Source organism: Apteryx mantelli, chromosome 3 (genome assembly GCF_036417845.1).
Source record: "Apteryx mantelli isolate bAptMan1 chromosome 3, bAptMan1.hap1, whole genome shotgun sequence".
NCBI classification, from domain to species: Eukaryota; Metazoa; Chordata; class Aves; order Apterygiformes; family Apterygidae; genus Apteryx; species Apteryx mantelli.
The window spans coordinates 117,345,099-117,362,869 of NC_089980.1; the positions used below are offsets into that span (position 1 = coordinate 117,345,099).

The 17,771-nt window shown below is 38.2% G+C and overlaps 1 protein-coding gene across 4 annotated transcripts in view; it reads right to left on the bottom strand.

Annotated features, from left to right (window-relative positions):
• Window positions 1-3,192: 3,192 nt before the first annotated feature.
• SH3YL1 (SH3 and SYLF domain containing 1) overlaps window positions 3,193-17,771 on the bottom strand; it is a 54,994-nt gene continuing 40,415 nt past the window's right edge. For 2 of the 4 annotated variants that reach the window (XM_067294248.1, XM_067294247.1), the window contains exon 10: window positions 3,193-3,770. In XM_067294248.1, the coding sequence (XP_067150349.1) occupies window positions 3,571-3,770 (200 nt within the window). In that variant the 3' untranslated portion in view covers window positions 3,193-3,570. Of the gene's footprint in view, window positions 3,771-8,279; window positions 8,303-17,771 lie in introns of those variants that run through there. The other 2 variants (XR_010883835.1, XR_010883836.1) reach the window with 2 other exon arrangements.

Here is a 17,771-nt window from a genome sequence, read left to right on the forward strand (position 1 = left end):
TACAGAAAGAGTGAAACAGGATAGATAACCATGAAAGACAGGTCTAAGATTTTTTGTGGAAAGTTCACTTTATTGGAGTATTTGGCTTTATAGGAAAACTGAGAAAGGGATAACATATTTATTTGCTGCTGAAGAACAGGAGATATTAGCCACCTGGAAATTTAGGCCTATGCCTAATAAAAGTATTTTCTGGTCAGCAAGGGCCTTCAAGGAAAAAAAGAAGAGAAGAAGAAACTCAGATCAAAAGTTTTGCAGTTATATTCACTGCCGAAGTTAATTTTTAAAATGATAAAAAGCCTATTGGTAATTTTTTTTAATGTTACTAGTAGCAGATATTGCAAAGAATAGAGTTTGAATGCAATGTAATTATGTTTTTGGTCATATACTTAAACATATTAAAAATCAACATAAATGGACAAAATGATGTTCACAGTAAACTGTTAGAGAAGTGTTAGGAAACTAAATATGGTTTACAAAACATATTTTTGAATTGCTGAAAGCAAAGATGTCATTTTAAATAGTATTACAGTTGCATTAATTAAGAATGGATGTGGAAGAAAGATCTTTCCATAGCAGTTACACGCTATTTTTGTCTTAACAACTAGCTGATTAAATGCCTGCAAGAAAAAAAAAAAAAGCTTCTTTTGCAAATTGCCCCTTGCTTTTTGTATCTTTGGCTGGTATCAGGATATCAATTTTCTTTTCTAGTATGGGATACTTACTCACTTGGTCCTTCAAACATCTATTCTCCTAGACCCCTACCTAAAATGACTGGGTGCCAGGAACCTAATAACTGGTCTACAGACATATTTAGTACTTTGTGTGGTTTCTGTAACATCTTCTCCAATACCTTCTCTTTGTTCTGATCTGGGTTAGGCATCCTGTAGCAAAGGAACACCTACATGGACTTTCCTTCATAGAAAACATCTCCTACCAAGACATGAGCCTCTTTTGGGAGTCTGTATATCTCTAGGTTTTTTTCCTAGATCTACCACAGAAAGCCTGTTCCTTACATATCTCTTAGTTTACAGAATTGTGCAGACTGCCTTTTACTGCAAAGTCCATACTAACCAAAAATACTTTTGGAATTAGCCTAAGCCCACTGACACAGGTTGAACCAGCATGCATAAAAGGCATGTAGAATCAGGCAGTAGAGTTTTGTAGTGCCACAAGAAGGCTTGTTTTTGACAACCAATGTCACTTCTTCCATTAGGCTAATTCACTACTTCTCTTTCCCATGTAATATTTAGAGGAAGAAAGGAATTTTCCAAGTATGGAGCATGAATTTATTAGTCACTACTATACTGCAGAGTCTACAGACTAGCATGAACACTTAAATTAGACAACCCTCTTTTTTCCCAAACTAAGTCAATCCAAGAAACTGAATTTGCATAAACAATAAAAATATTGTACTGTGGAAGTTCATAAATTCCAACAGTTTCATGGAAACAGACACTTGAGATGAGTTAAGAAGCTTTAACAACCCTATACAAAGGCAAGTATATTGGCTGAAAAAGTAGCCAGTATTCTGGAAATTACTAACAAAGTACTACAGCACAAATCTGCTAGTGGATTCTTAAGCTTGTACTGAATAACTAAACTGAAGCAAAAGGGTATAATAAATGCAAGAGTGATTCTTTATGAATATGTAGCATATCTAGCTTCTGGGTCCATGATATTATTACTATTCCTATTCACTGAGCCTCGATATTGGATGATTCAGTGTTTCTCTGCTTAATAAGTAACAGATGTAGTTCACAAAAGACATGCAAACAGAATTTGCTTCTTACCTCAAGGTGGTGGATGTTACAACAGTTCTTCAAAAGGCATATATTAATGCTTTCACTGCAGTTATGCAAGCTTATATAACTTTTTCCAAAAGGTTGCAAAATACCTTCTGATAAAAATACGTGCAAACGATACACATCTTTTTTGGTGGTGGTATCTGTCTAAAGACAGATGCATATGTCTGTGTTGTCTATGATACATAGAATCTGAAGGATTTTCTTTGAAAGATGGTAAACACACTTGCCTATGTTTTTAATCTCTTCAGTCTCATTTTTGGTTTTGTCAAAAATATACAGCCCAGTCTGAAAGAACTCCAGAAGCTTTTGCTATTGAGTGGAACTGAATGACTTTCTAACAATGCTAAGTTTTCCTCTATACTAGGCTTAGTCTCGTCATGAAGATAGGTAACTTAGAGACAAACAGCACCTGATAGAAGGAGAAAGTCCGCCTGGTGTACTGCTGTGAGTAGTAGATCATATAACTGCAAATTGGCTGCTGGAGATGTCACACACACTAATTTTTTATGGGATACTCATGGCACTTTTAGGACAAGGACCTACCAAGGACTTAACAAAATACACTTTCAAGTGGGGAAGAGTCCAGACTGAAGAAGCACAATTACCATCTTGGCATTAGTTATGTATAAGTATAAAACTGCACATCCAGCCATGAGAAAGAAACTAAACTGGTTCTCAAGAACTCCAAGTCTCATTCTCAACTCTGCTCTGATGTGTCACACCAACTTTCAAGTCAATAACCGCATCTCTACAGTGAAGCTGATTTACAAAGATACTCGAAATTAAGTTGAACTCTGTGAATTACAGGGTATATAAATGCTACACATTACTACTTCTGCATATATTCTCCAGAAATGTTTTTTCTCTATCTTACTGCTAATAATTTACTCTTTTTTAAGCTAATGTTACTGTTTCCTTAAAGATTAAACAGTAAAAAAAATCTTATATGAGAAGGAGCAGGAGAGTTGTTTAAGTTCATCTGTGAACCAGGCTTGCTTGTTTTCTCAGGCTTGCTTCCTGGCTGTAGAATAAATTCTTACAGGAACCAAGGGACATCATAAACCTATATATTTTCTGGCCGGTATTGATCATGCATTTGATTAAACAAATTTTCAGAAGTGCTTAAATTCTTCAATGATGAGGGCAGCACAAGACAAGCTATTAAAGAAGCTGAACTGCTTAAGTGCTACAGAGTTGCTTTTAAAAAAGTCTTTGTATGCCTGACAAGGAAAAACATTGGGGACCAGACCTAAAGTATTTACTAAGAAAAATTACAATGCTTAAAGTGATTTTTAAAACCAAGTATGAAGGTAATTTCTTCTACCATACATGCGAAAAAAAATACCTGTACATTTAGCAAAAGTAAAAAACTCCAACTCAGAGACAGTTTGATGCCAGTTTGAGTTTATTACAGAAAGAGACCAAACATTATAACCTAATAGAAACCAGTATTTCCCCACTATGTCTAGTTTCAAATTGTTTGTAATTTTTCCCCCAAATCTATATTGCAAGAGAAAGTTGAAACTAGACACAAATCGGAATAATTTTTTTCAGGCAACCTATTCAAAAATAAAACTTCATCATAAATTATCACCTAATGTTTATTTAAGAAATAAGTTTAGGGTAAAGTTAATGTCATTTAACGCACTTCAGTTTTGTGTTGGAATAGTCTTGATCAGGAATCTCATTTTGATAAATCCAAAAAGTTAAAATACATTTTTGTGTGCAAGTATATTATTGCTTCAACACTTTCTTCTATACAAATTCAGTCATTACTTATGGCAACATAATTGGCTGGAAAGATGCCAGTTTGTCCTCCTATTGTTCCTTCCCACCAATCAAACTGTGAATTTGTTTTGGTTGTGACTGTGATTTTGTCTCCAGCTTTGAAAGATAAGTCACCTGGCTGTTGTCCTTCGAATGAATAAAGTGCTGTCACTTCTGCTGGATTGCTCCAAGAATTACCTGAAATGAAAGAAATTAAATAAAAAGAAAATTACTGACCTTCACATACAGTAAGTCCTTAAATAAAATATCCTTAAATGATAGTAGAGACCAGTGACAAAGGCACCAAAATAATTTATCTGAGTGTATAAACTGCAGACAGAAAAACCATGGCTTCCACTACATTTTTATATAAGTGCCATTTGGATTCTAGTCTATCAGCACAGTATTGTTAACAAAGTAGCACTCTTCTCAAAATAAAGATCAGCAGTTTTCTCTGTATGCCTCAAATTGTTCCACTAGAGACAGTGCGAACAAAATCAGCGTGTTGAAGAAAGCATAACTATTTCCTGATAGACTGCTGAACAGAAGAACTTTTGAGTTTTAGTTCTGGTATGTGTTCTCTGGACACAAACTGCAAAACTTAAAGCAGGGACTTTGATTTTATATCCATGCTTAGGATATAGGATTGTAAAATACAAATGTTCACAGCATTTTCCTTCTCTTTTCATAGTGTTTATTATTTCTAGGATTTTGGGATGTTTTGCCCATCAAACAAAACATACAAAGTTTACTGGTGGAAAGAACGTCTTATGGCTCTACATACTGGAAGGGACTTAGCCTGCATTGAGGTGTTTTACACCACTTACATAAATGATTTTTATTCTCTTTCCATCAGTCTCATACACAACTTTTTCAGTCCTTAACTGCGGTGGGATTCATGCCGTGACTCCTCCAATTTAGTTTTAAAATCACAGAATCACAGAATCGCTGAGGTTGGAAGGGACCTCTGGAGATCATCTAGTCCAACCCCCCTGCTCAAGCAGGGTCACCTAGAGCACATTGCACAGGATTGCATCCAGGCGCGTTTTGAATATCGCCAGAGAAGGAGACTCCACAACCTCTCTGGGCAACCTGTGCCAGTGCTCTGTCACCCTCACAGTGAAAAAGTTTTTCCTCATGTTCAGATGGAACTGCCTGTGTTTCAGTTTGTGCCCATTGCCTCGCGTCCTGTCACTGGGCACCACTGAAAAGAGTCTGGCTCCATCCTCTCGACACCCTCCCTTCAGATACTTGTACACGTTGATAAGATCTCCTCTCAGCCTTCTCTTCTCCAGGCTAAACAGGCCCAGCTCTCTCAGCCTTTCCTCATAAGAGAGATGCTCCAGTCCCCTAACCATCTTTGTAGCCCTTCGCTGGACTTGCTCCAGTAGTGCCACATCCCTCTTGTACTGGGGAGCCCAGAACTGGACGCAGTACTCCAGATGTGGCCTCCCCAGGGCTGAGTAGAGGGGGAGAATCACCTCCCTCCACCTGCTGGCAACACTCTTCCTGATGCACCCCAGGATACCATTGGCCTTCTTGGCCACAAGGGCACATTGCTGCCTCATGCTTAACTTGGTGTCCACCAGCACTCCCAGGTCCTTCTCGGCAGAGCTGCTTTCCAGCAGGTCAGCCCCCAACCTGTACTGGTGCATGGGGTTGTTCCTCCCCAGGTGCAGGACCCTGCACTTCCCTTTGTTGAACTTGGTGAGGTTCCTCTCCACCCACCTCTCCAGTCTGTCCAGGTCTCTCTGAATGGCAGCACAGCCCTCTGGTGTATCCTCCACTCCTCCCAGTTCTGTATCATCAGCAAACTGGCTGAGGGTGCACTCTGTCCCTTCATCCAGGTCATTGATGAAGAAGTTGAACAAGACTGGACCCAGTACTGACCCCTGGGGGACACCGCTAGCTACAGGCCTCCAACTAGACTCTGTGCCACTGACCACAACTCTCTGAGCTCTGCCATTCAGCCAGTTCTCAAGCCACCTCACTGTCCACTCATCCAGCCCACACTTCCTGAGCTTGTCTATGAGGATGTTCTGGGAGACAGTGTCGAAAGCCTTGCTGAAGTCAAGGGAGACAACATCCACTGCTCTCCCCTCATCTACCCAGCCAGTCATTCCATCAGAGAAGGCTATCAGATTGGTTAAGCATGATTTCCCCTTGGTGAAGCCATGCTGACTACTCCTGATCACCTTCTTGTCCTCCACATGCTTGGAGATGGCCTCCAGGATGAGCTGCTCCATCACTTTTCCAGGGATGGAGGTGAGGCTGACTGGCCTGGAGTTCCCTGGGTCCTCCTTCTTGCCTTTTTTTTTTTTTTTTTTCAAAATCATCTAAAGCCTTGAACATTATTATCCGGTCCCCATTCTTGTTAACATTTTTAGCCAATGTCTAAATATTTAGTATGTTTGATCTTTCAATCTGAGTATCTTTATTTTGCTGATGATCACATTTGCTCTCAATTCTTTTAACACGGTCTGAACTTTATAGAGTAGTTGCCTTTCTTTAAAGTTGGTTTTAAAAATAATTCAATTAAACCAGTGTAATCCCTTGTATGAATGCATCTAAAAGTGGTTCATGCAGATCTGAAAAAAGTACTTTGGTGGTACAATAGACAACTAGTTAAGAGGAAATGATGAACACAGTGAGCTGGAGAGGTTTCAGGATGTATTGCTCATATGGACACAATGACTGCACAAATGCTCAAGCACATAACATGACAGATTTTTAGCATTAGGTGCACCTGCAAGTCATGCCTGCTGCCTGAACTCAGTTGTAAAGGGGAAAACCCATGCTCCTCTTAGTCTACAGATTTCAAGTAGAGCTGGAAAGGATGTGAGAGAAGCACCGCTACTACTTTTTTTAGCAGTCTGTCCTCAATAGCTGATTCTGATAACGGTATAACTTTTCGTCTGGCTGCTTTTATCACCTCAAAAGAAAGAGGAAAAATTCTTTTGCACCCCAAAATACAGACTTTCTAGACAAAAAAGGACAAACAGAGAAGAAGAATGGACTACAAATGTATGTGTAAACAGCACAGATGTCCTTTTCTGGTGTCTGTAAATATATATGTTCACTCCATAGGCTACTTCTTTCCCTTCATGACCTGCATTTGCAACAATGCACTGGATAATCAAAGAATAATGGAAAATTCTGCGGCCATGGGCTGGGAGACTGTTGATCGCAAAGAGGTCAAAGACTGTCTTTCCTAGGTTCATGATCTTAAGTCGCACATCACTATTTCTTTTGATATAAAAAAGAAAACAAAAGAGAAGGTCCATGTATATCAGATCTTTTTCTCCACTAGTTACCCCTACCAAAAAAAGGTAGCAGTAGAACTTTCCTCAATATCCTTTTTACTTTTGCACTTGAAACCTGGACAGATTGAGTATTCAGCAATTGCTTGATCTTCCTCCACGAATTCAAGCATTTGATGCAGTCAGGATGATATGATGTGTTCACATGCATATTTTGATTGAGGAAATCATGCAGAAAAGCACAAAAGTGAAAGATACTTTGACTTTTTATTCCTAATTTTAAATGAAGAAAAGTAAGAAAATATTATGGATCAGCACTCTTCAAGGGCTAAGGCAAGAGAACAGTTCTGACACACTTATGTAAAAAAAAAAAAAAAAAAGAGGATGGGGTGTGTTTTACTTCTATGCCACATTCAGGCAGTAAGTAGGGGTATCAGTGTATTGCATAAGGTACTATGAAGGCTACAAATTCTCATGTTTTTCTTAATAATACATGTTCCCATCACCTGAATGTGCAGGTAGAGAAGCACTCAAGGAGAATTACAGTTACTAAATATTTATAACTGTCCAAACTATGTTAATACACTTGGAAAAATAAAGATAATTGATGACACGAAAAAAAGACAACAGGAAGTTAATAGTCAAAGTCTCTTTTAACTAAAGTTAATAGAAGTTAATAGAAGAACTGTCACTGCAGCTTTAGTAAGCTGGACTCACAGCAATGGTATTAAACAGCAGTTACCTCCTCCATGGCTGAACTTGAATTACGAGTAATACTATAATTCCTCTTACATAAACCGTTGAGTATACTGAAATTGGAAAAGTAGAAGTAGGAAGGAAAATGAAGAGAAACTAGACACAAATCAAAGCATGAAAAGGTGAAACAAAAGTACATGTGAGATATGAAAATGTAGGAGTGCAATTGATGCACTACAAACACGTCTCCAACTACTGTTTGCTCTGTCAAATGAACAAGATTGTTTCATGCATTTGCCTTCCCACTTTTGCTCCTCTTCCAGAGGATCATACATCCTTCCAAACATGCAGAAACTTCAAAGTTAGCTGTGATTATGAACACTGCTTTGAGTCCTTGCCCTGTTTGCTACCTATCATTCCAAAGCATTTTCCAACTTTATTATTCTCTCACCTATTTCATAATAATTCCTATTTAATTTTGCCTAGCAGCTCTTTGCCATATTATAGTTTCATTTTATTTCTCATCAAGACTCTTATCTCTGCGCTTTACTAGCACGAACCAGATAAAATACGTATTTATGGTCTCTAGATTGCAGCATCCCATGCCTCATATTTATTAGATTATCCTAACAAAGAAGTATCTTAAATGAATGTACCTTTTTGAAATCTGCCATATATCATATGAAGAGAAGCTATTTCATCTGTTTCCTCATTTCAGTTGCACATAAACTGGGGTGGATACATATTATACTGTATCATGTTATATGTGATATACTACAGATGAAAAAGCATGACTTTTTCTATATGCATTGTAATAACGTCAAATTTTAAAACATTTATTTTAAACAAAATTGTTATAGTCACACATGAAGATTGCTGAATGCCTATCTTGAAACCACATTTGCAGCTCACACAAGATGGTGCTACAGTGCTACATACAGCATATGATACTGAGATCACTGAGATTTATGAGTATGCACACTGGAATAAAAACAAATTACATTGTGGAAAATCCTTAATTAATGAGATTTGAATACACACACAGCACACTTCTACAAACACAGTGGCCAACACAGAAATATAGAAATTTTGGTTGAAGATCTATTAGTGCAGCAGCCAGCATACATATTCAGTGTTCTAATAAACACAGGAATGGCGTATGCTGGTTAACTAACTGCTCTGACCAGTATACCCTTTCATTTTTATTCATCTTTACATACCATAATGCTCTGAATGTTTTGCTTAAGACTACTGCTACAGATAAATGACTTGATGTTGTATTAACTAGAGTGAATTTACAGCCTGTTAGGCACTCTGTGGTACCAGCCCCACAGTAAATATAGAAAGAAATTACAGTATATCTACAACAGAATAAAAGTATTCTCCAGAAAGTTGCTACAGAACAGATACACTGGATACATTTATACTAATACACTGAACAGTGTCAGAGCCTTTTTTTTGACTTTGAGGCCAATGGGGATAGACTAGTCACCTATGTACTAGTAAACTCTCAGCATCCAGACAGGAAAGCCATATCCAAACTACCTACTGGTTTCTAGACTGGAATGACTCCCAAACTGCACCCATAAATTATCTGGGAAAGTGCTAATGACAGCCATGCCAAGGAACGGTCTAACAGTTTAGCCATATAGGTAACTGAGTTCTAGCGCTTAGGCCCATGCCCTCACACTGTTTATATTACCAGTAAATGTAGCCACTAATTACACATTCTAATTTATACCATGATAAAATATCTGTAAACCCATAGCTTGACTCTAAGAGTGTTTTTTTTTAAAGAAGAACAGGCATTTCATGTCACTTTGGATTCGGTTTTATTAAGCTTTTGAAAATCAAAAACAAGCTGAAAAACAGAAGAGTTGCAGTACTGCTGTGGGTCCCAAACTTGTTTTACTGGCAAGGATGTATATCCTCTAGCTATTGAATGTCCAATGTTGAAAAACTTGCAGAGAAATTATGCAAAAACTACAAAGTGCTGCTTTTGCCCATTGGGACACAAAATAAAATTGAAATGAGTTTCATGTGCTTGAGGTTAGTGGCGAGATTGCTAAACACCTACTTAGCAAAATTAGATAATTGTCAGCAATTAGAGAGCTAGCAGGATCTCCATGGAACAACCATGTGTCCAGCTATATGACAGGCTATAAGCAAAGTAAGACAAACTACTAGTGCTGTCTTTGGGCTCACCTGACCCATATTAAGAATCTTGCAGAAAAGGAGACCCGTGACTCACCTGACACTGTGGACATGCCATCTGACCCAGGGCACTGATGACTGATAGGGTAATCCTATTGCAGTTTGCCAGTATCTTATGCACTTTCTTTTAAACCTCTGCTTTGATAAATGGGCTGTGGGTCTGGTTTCTTTTGAAGCTGAAAGGTTGCAACACCAATTCTTTTGGGTTGTAACATACCATACACAAAAGCGGTTGTCCAAGAGATTTATTTTTCCCTGAAATTCAATGTTCCTTCTACCCTGCAATTACTCAAAATTTGTGTACAACCTTTGGAATACAGGGCTAACATTTTTGTTATTTAAAAATCAACCTGAACAAGCAACGTATTCAACATATTAAGCTCTGCTTTCTCTGTATTTTGTAAAAAAGTAGAGAGAAGTGACTGGAATATTATTAATTGCCACACACATTTTAAAGTTAGATGAATCTCCAGCATTAGAGATGACAGAAGTTGCATATAGTGCATAAAATCTTCACCAAAAAGTGTTAGCTTACAGAAAAGCTGCCATAGAGTTCTCATTGGCTAAAACGAATCACGGAAAACTAAACGACCAGATAAACCCTGTTTGTGCAGGAGAAATATGAGAAAATCAGCAAACAGACCAAACGATGGAAAACATTTAATGGTTCTAGGCAGACACAAACACCTATTCTTTTAAAAGTAAATATATCAAATATCAAAAAGGCTCACTGTCACTAGCATAGTGTTCACAGAGATTGGAAGCCTCAGTTATTGCTCACAGGTTTAGGATGAGAGTTGCAGCTAATAGCGGACAGACAGAAACCTTAGTTCTTTCCCTGTTATGGGACACTGTGCTTTTGTTAGGATAGGATTAGTATTGAGTTTAGAATTAGAGTTCAGGAAACAACTCAAAGTGGAGTGAAGAACTAGATTAACTACCGGGTTCTTTTCAGTGGTGCCCAGTCATAGGACAAGAGGCAATGGGCAAAACTGAAACACAGGCAGTGTCTGAACATGAGGAAAAACTTCTTTACTGTGAGGGTGACTGAGCACTGGCACAGGCTGTCCAGAGAGGCTGTGGAGTCTCTATCCTCAGAGATATTCAAAAGCCATCTGGACAAGGTCCTGGGCAACCTGCTTTAGGTGACCCTGCTTGATCAGTGGGGTTGGACTAGATGATCTCCAGAGGTCCCTTCCAACTTCAACCGTTGGGTGATTCTGTGATCACAACTGTTGTTTAAGCCAGACAGAACAGCCTCCCCATCCGACACTGTTAGTAGACTGCACCCAGCCAGGGAACTGACAGCATGGTGTGCAACAAGTAGGGACTCACGCCTTGGTGTGCTTGTGTGACCTCACAGGTGGCTTTCTTGCTAGAATCAGTGGGTCATAGGGAGCCTTGCAGGCACACACAGAACTGGAGTAGCCACATCTCCAACAGGAGGCGTGTGTGAATAGAGGAACTCACACTGCCAGAACAGGTGGTGTGTGCTTGTAACCCCTACTGCCTGTGAGAGGGGATGTGTGTGCCTTAATACTTTGTGCACATAACATTTTGTGCACACTCTTGTATGTGCATGCATGTGTGTGTGTGTCTGCATACAATTAAAACTTTGGGGGGAGTAGTTATAGAAGAGCATTTAGAAATTTGTAGGTGTTTATTAACATTTTCTTAGTGTTTAATATTGTGGTTTATTTGCTGTAGTACTGATATTGATCCTGAATGTAGAGTTCACAGATTAACAATTAATTATGTGTCATTAATGAATTAATAAACCACTTTGATCCTGATTTTGGTTTAAATTACATGAAGTGAGCAGTTTTTCCCTGTGACAGTTCTTAAATGAATCTCTGCTCCTACAGTGAACACTAGGGTTCAGGCTGAATGGCTCAGCCTCAATTAATACTTATAATTAAAGAGTTTTACTACCAGTCTAATAAAAGGTTTTAGAAGGTTGGCAAGTATAGGCTGTGAAGATAAAGTGAGACTGGAGGCAGGAATTCAAATAAGCAATAAAAAGCTAAGCTTGCTACAAGTTCCATGAGAAGCTAGGGTGGATTTTTTTTTTTTTTTTGCATAAACAAATCAGTTTAATTACCCTAGGACTGACAGAGTGACTGGACTACTGTTAGGGTTAAGATTAGGACAGGAGTTAAAGAAAGTACGGGTTGAGGAGAATTTATTGGTGGACAAGCAATATCAAGGCTGAGATGAGGCCTGCCTTAAATGGCAAAAGTAAATAGTTTATTGCTATTTCTGGATTTGCTGTGCTCACCAAGCTATAGGGCTAGATCCAGAGATTAACCCTGCAGGTGCAGGAGGGAGGGAAAACAACATATGAATTATGATTCATTCTGAGGTGGATATGAGTTTCTGCATTATAGTCAGTTAGTTTTAAGGATAGAATTAGAATTTGGGTAGAGGATCCAGTCAGCAAACAAAGTTATGCAACCTCTAGATTCACTGTTAACAGGGGTTTGAATAGGTCAAGTTCTTACAGTGATTAATGCTGCTCCCTCCTTCATATTTTGAGACTTTAAGCTTCCCAAGCTATATTTTGGATAGTTTTTGCACAGAAACTGCAAAACTAGAGATACATTTTCTGCTGGATCCAGCACACCATGCATTATAATAAGGAAGGCAGGGTTAGGCAAAGGAAATAGCATGTAGTAAATTCTGAGGGCATCAGGGTCACCACTAATGACAGGAACAGGTTTTGGATTAGGGTTAAGGCTCAGGATGGTAGGAACTAAAGATCTAAAATTTTGACTTGAAGGATCCAGCAGCATTGGGCTATGATGAGGCCTGAAGACAGAGAAATAGCTTATGGTTAATTCTGAGGTAAGAGGTAAACCACTAAGTTCAATCTGTAATACTCACAAGAATGAGATGACAACCAGAACTGGTAGAGAGCTTTTTTGGTTCTTTTTGAACTCAAAGATAAAACTTAACCAGAGAGGTTTGGGTATAGTTCAGGATACCATTTGCCAAGAGCTAAATTTATTACTTTACGGCATAAGGCCACAGTTATAAGTGCTTTTGATCAGTCTTAGTATTAAGCAAACTATAGCTAAATCTGAGTTTACAATAATGATTAGGTTTCTGCAGAACAGTAGACAAAAAGATTTTTTGCTATATCCTACAAATCCTATGGGGCTAGGATAGATATAAAGGAGGAAATGGTTTATTGTGAGCAAGGTATGAGCCTCTGAATTTAGTTGAAGTTTCAGTTAATAATGGAAATAAATATCTACCATCTTGAGTCTTAACTCTAAGAGTTATGTTTACTGTAATTCTTATAACATCTGCACACAATTTATCTCTAAGATATAGATTCTTCTGACATGAATAAGTTCATAAGAAAGCACCCGGACAACTTTCCTTCAGATTAGAAAAAGTCATACGAGTTGAACTGTTCTATAACACCACTACCCAAAATATCCGATGACCAAAAAAATAATTTTTTTCTAGCATAGAAATATATTGGCAGCACTGCTTCTCTTCACACTGACCACAAAAATTGCTTTCTATATAGAAAGAACATAGAGAAAGGGGAACGAAATGCTTTCCACTGCAAATGCACACAGTGATGGAGCCTGGCAGAGAAAGTGGTCTGGCATCCATATCTGTAAGAGTCTTATTTTTTGGAGACTGCTCTCAACAGTTATGAGGTCCAGTAAGATCCACACAACAACGAACAGATTACTGCTGGCTGCAGGTTGAATGTTTTACAGTCTCAAGTCATTCAGGCTCACTCAACTATGATTAAAACTTTGGTTAGAGTTCAAGGCAGAAGAGACTAAGTTGTAGGTCTATAGCTAGTTCCTGCAATGCCTGCAAAACCAGGATGTAGTTTGGATTCTGAAAGGTTGCTTTTAATGTGAATGAGACTCCATGATAAACACTTAACCCTAAGGTTAAGACTGACGCCATTGTTTGCAATGTGTTTCTTAGACAGGAAGAGATTAATTAACAGTTCCCTGAAAGGTGGGATGGAGGTCTGTTTGCTTAAGCTGAATCCAAAGGTTAGATGTGTGTGTGTGTGTGTGGGTGCGTGCGTGTGCGTGTGTGTGTGTGAGGAGAATGATTGCTTATGACATTCTTGTGGCAAATTTGGTAATGGACAAGACAATAAGCTACAGTGGTTTTGAAACATATTTGCTGTGATTTCAATACAACTTTTCTACGTAAACTAGAAAATCTAGTCTTTTAGGATAGGATTCATCTGACAACTTTTAGATGTGTAATCACTCTATGCTTCCTTTATAATCAAAGAAGAAAAAAAAAAGGCAATTTAAGGGTAGTTCATCTTATCCTAACATAGATGACTGAGATAAATTGCCCTTTTGGGGTGATTTTTTCCTACTAGAGTACATTAGCTTAGATCTAGATGATGAACTTTCATATTACTAGACTAGAAGAGAAATTTCACACTTAATTTGTTTTCTTAGACATATTGTGCCAAACCCAAAAACCTCAAGAAATCTCTAGATGCTCTAGCTCTACCTGGGAAGATTATTTTGCAAATATAATACTTACCAAATAATGAGAAAACATAATGGTGTACATTTGAAAACCTAGTTAGTGGTGGAAACTATAATCAGCTACAGAATGAGAGATGATACTGGGTATAAGGCGATAGGCTGTAGATGTACTTAAGAAAGGGGAAGTGAGTAGCTAAATGTCCTGATTCAACTGAAAAAGGAGAGTCAGTGGAGGAATGTGATGGAGGTTGATATGGGCAAAGTGATGGGGCAGGAAATTAACTTTGAAGCAAGAGCTGAGTAAAAGAGAGTAAAAGAATATCGAATTTGCAAAGGTCAGAGAGAAGGATGTTGGAATAATTGAATCATAAGATGACAAAAGCCTGAACAAAAGTGCAGACTGAAAGAAATGGCTCTCCCTCTGAAATGGTCTTCAGAGAAAAATCTATAGGACTTGCACATTGCTCAGAAGGTGAGAACTTCTGAAGAAATTTGACTTGAAGATGACACATGGTCTGCAGTGATCAGCAACAGGCAGTTTCAGATTATATTAAAAACTATTTGGATAACTTATTAGTAACTCAACCTAAAAATTAACAAAGAAGTACTACAGTTAGACAGAAAGAGATGGATCTGGAACAGAGGTAGTAATGAGGTATCTGCAGAGAGATGGTATCCGGCAAATGGAAAAGGACCAAGGACAGTGAGCTGGCAAACCTTAAGAGGAAATTGGAGGACTGACGAGGAGGCTTTCTCAGAAACACACTGAAAGTATAGATGTAAAGGCAACTACACAGCTAGTCCAGCAATGGAATGGAGAGAGCACAAATATTCCTAAAGAAAATGGAAGATCACAATTAACATGACCATCAGGTTAAGGGAGAATGGAATACAATTTCTAATACTTGGTTATGAAGAGGTTGCTAAAGACTTGGAAATAACAGTTACATTTACTGTAAATGGAACAGTATCATGGCTGAATCTGTGGCCCTAATGCCAACTGACAGTCTAGCTTTGTTCATGCTATTAAACTGTGCCTCCAAATCAGGGTAGCTTTATTTGAATTGCCTATCGGGAACGGTCTCTGGCACAGGCTAACCTCTAGGCTACTGAGGAATCATTTGAGAGTCCACTATATTGCCCAGGTCAAAATGAGGCCAGGGACCTGCTAACAACTTAAGAGAACAAATAATAAAGTTGCAGTGCCCAATAATATTCCCTGGCAATATTTCATTTATCAGCATAGATGAAGCCAATGGTTTCAGCCAGGTGCAAGAGGAGACACTGCTTTAGAGAGGGTCCACTAATAATACTGAAGAAGATTAGGTAACAACAATTAGGCTTTATAAGATGAAAGAGGATGAAATGTTAATACTGGGAAGAAATAGGGCTTGATGTGATTGAGAGTTTAAGGGAGAAAAAGAAGCGACAAGCTAGGATGGACCTGGGGCAAACAGAGAGAGAGAAGACAAAACAATGAGAATCTTCTTCATCTGTGAAAGCTATAAGGTTTACAGAAAATATGAGCTGAGGGAGAGTACAACCATCAGACTTGTAACAGTCTCTTCCTGAAAGATAGACAGTGCAGATCGAGAAGAGGGGACAGACATTGGGGAGGACCTGAAGAATGATCCAATAATGCAAAACTTCCATACAGATGGGACTGGGAGCATGTGATTAAATAAAGCACACTCTCAGGCTTAGATCAGAGCCTGGTCTGTTGCTAGACATTAAACCAGTTTTTTGGTCACTCCTCTTTTTGTTCTCATTACTCTTAGGGGAAGGCTACTTTGGAACCCTACTCCTCTGTTTTTTGAGGTATCTTTCTTAACATCCAGCTTCAAGTGATTCACTACTAGTTTATATCTTTTTCTTGTTTGTCAACATTGGCCTTTGGTTTAAACCTTTCTTTCTCCGTATTTACCTTTCTTATGCTTTTCTAGCCAAAAAAACGTATTCCTCAAACCTTCAGATTGTTATACTAAACAAACTGATTTAGTTACCTCTCATTTCAGTGACTCCTCACTTCACTCATCCTACTTATTCTTCTCTGCATCCTTTCAATTTTACTTAATCTTTCCTGAAAATGAGTAACCCAAATACTACCACATTCCAGGTAAGGCAAATTCCAAGTTTAGTTATCATTTCCCTACCTCTACAGTATGAGCCCATAGGCAACTGACTTCTCACCCTGTACCATTAAGAGCAGAGTTGTTTAAATAGAAGGGAGACAAAACTGAAGGAACAGAGAATTTGTTTTGTGAATATCATGGATTTCTTTCTGACTGTGAAAAGAAAAAATATTTGGGGTGAATCAACACAGTAGATTGTCAGAACAGACCTTTTATGAGGAGATAAAGCCAAGAATAAAGAAATCAGTGTACACAAAGGAAAAGAAGGGGAGGAATGGAGAGGAGAGAACACTAGGGGAACTGGAAGTCACTGAAAGCTGAGGTATGAGAGCAGGAGAAGTATTAGTGACATAGCGGAGCCTCTCTTTCAGTGAAAGGCTGAGCTCAACCAAGGCTGCAGAATAAATGACAAAGGCAGACAACACCAAGCTAAGGGGTCAAATGAAAGAACGATAATGAAGTTACAAAAGCTAGTACTGGGGATTGAGAGAAATCAAGACAAAAAGGGGATGTGTGTACATACTTTAGAGAAACATCAGTACATATAGAGGCACAGACTTTGAATATTAATAGATGTATTCCAAACCCCAGATCTCTAAACCCAGAGCCATACGAGAATTCAGCATAATATAATATTGAACACACGTTATTCATTTGATGATTGTCAATCCAACAGATAGTTATCAGTTCCATAAAGTGTTTTAATATAAGTAGGTTTTGAAAGAAGAGTCTTGGTATACATTAATGGAAGCTGTTCCAAGGTTTTAGAGGAGAAAAAAAATGAAGGTAGCAAACAGGAGACTAGAGAGATGCAAGATTAAGAGTGAAAGGAAACATTTTGTTCTTAGTGCCTTTACCTGCTACCTGATCATAAGAAGAAATACCAAGAAGTGGATTTAAATGGTGTAGTTACTTCAAAGAGAGTAAGAAAATGGGCATAAAACTAACCTGTTGATATTAATTTTTAAACTAGTATGATAACAGCACTAATCAGGTCGAAGTCAAAGTACTACTTGGTTGGTAGGCCATCAATATGGAGAGAGAAATTGGATTGCCTGTTGTCTAATATAATGCTAATGCTTCAACTTCATGATACTTTGGAGAAAGGAGAGATAAAACTTCAATAATAGTCTCAGAGACAGCACCTTTTTCAGAAATGTGAGGCAAATCTGAGGTCCTGGTTATGCATGGTCAGTTATACTGGGGAATACCTACTTTTCAATAAATCTAAACTTATCCTCTTGGTTTCCATTGTATTTTACCTCTAGTCCTGAACTATTATATAAAACAGAAGCTATGTAAGTAAAGATATGAAATCAAGCTATGAACATAAGGAAATTCATGCCCTACAGAGATTTCAGTTCTGAGATGAATTGCATCAGAGGATAGTCAAAATAGCATTGGAATGGA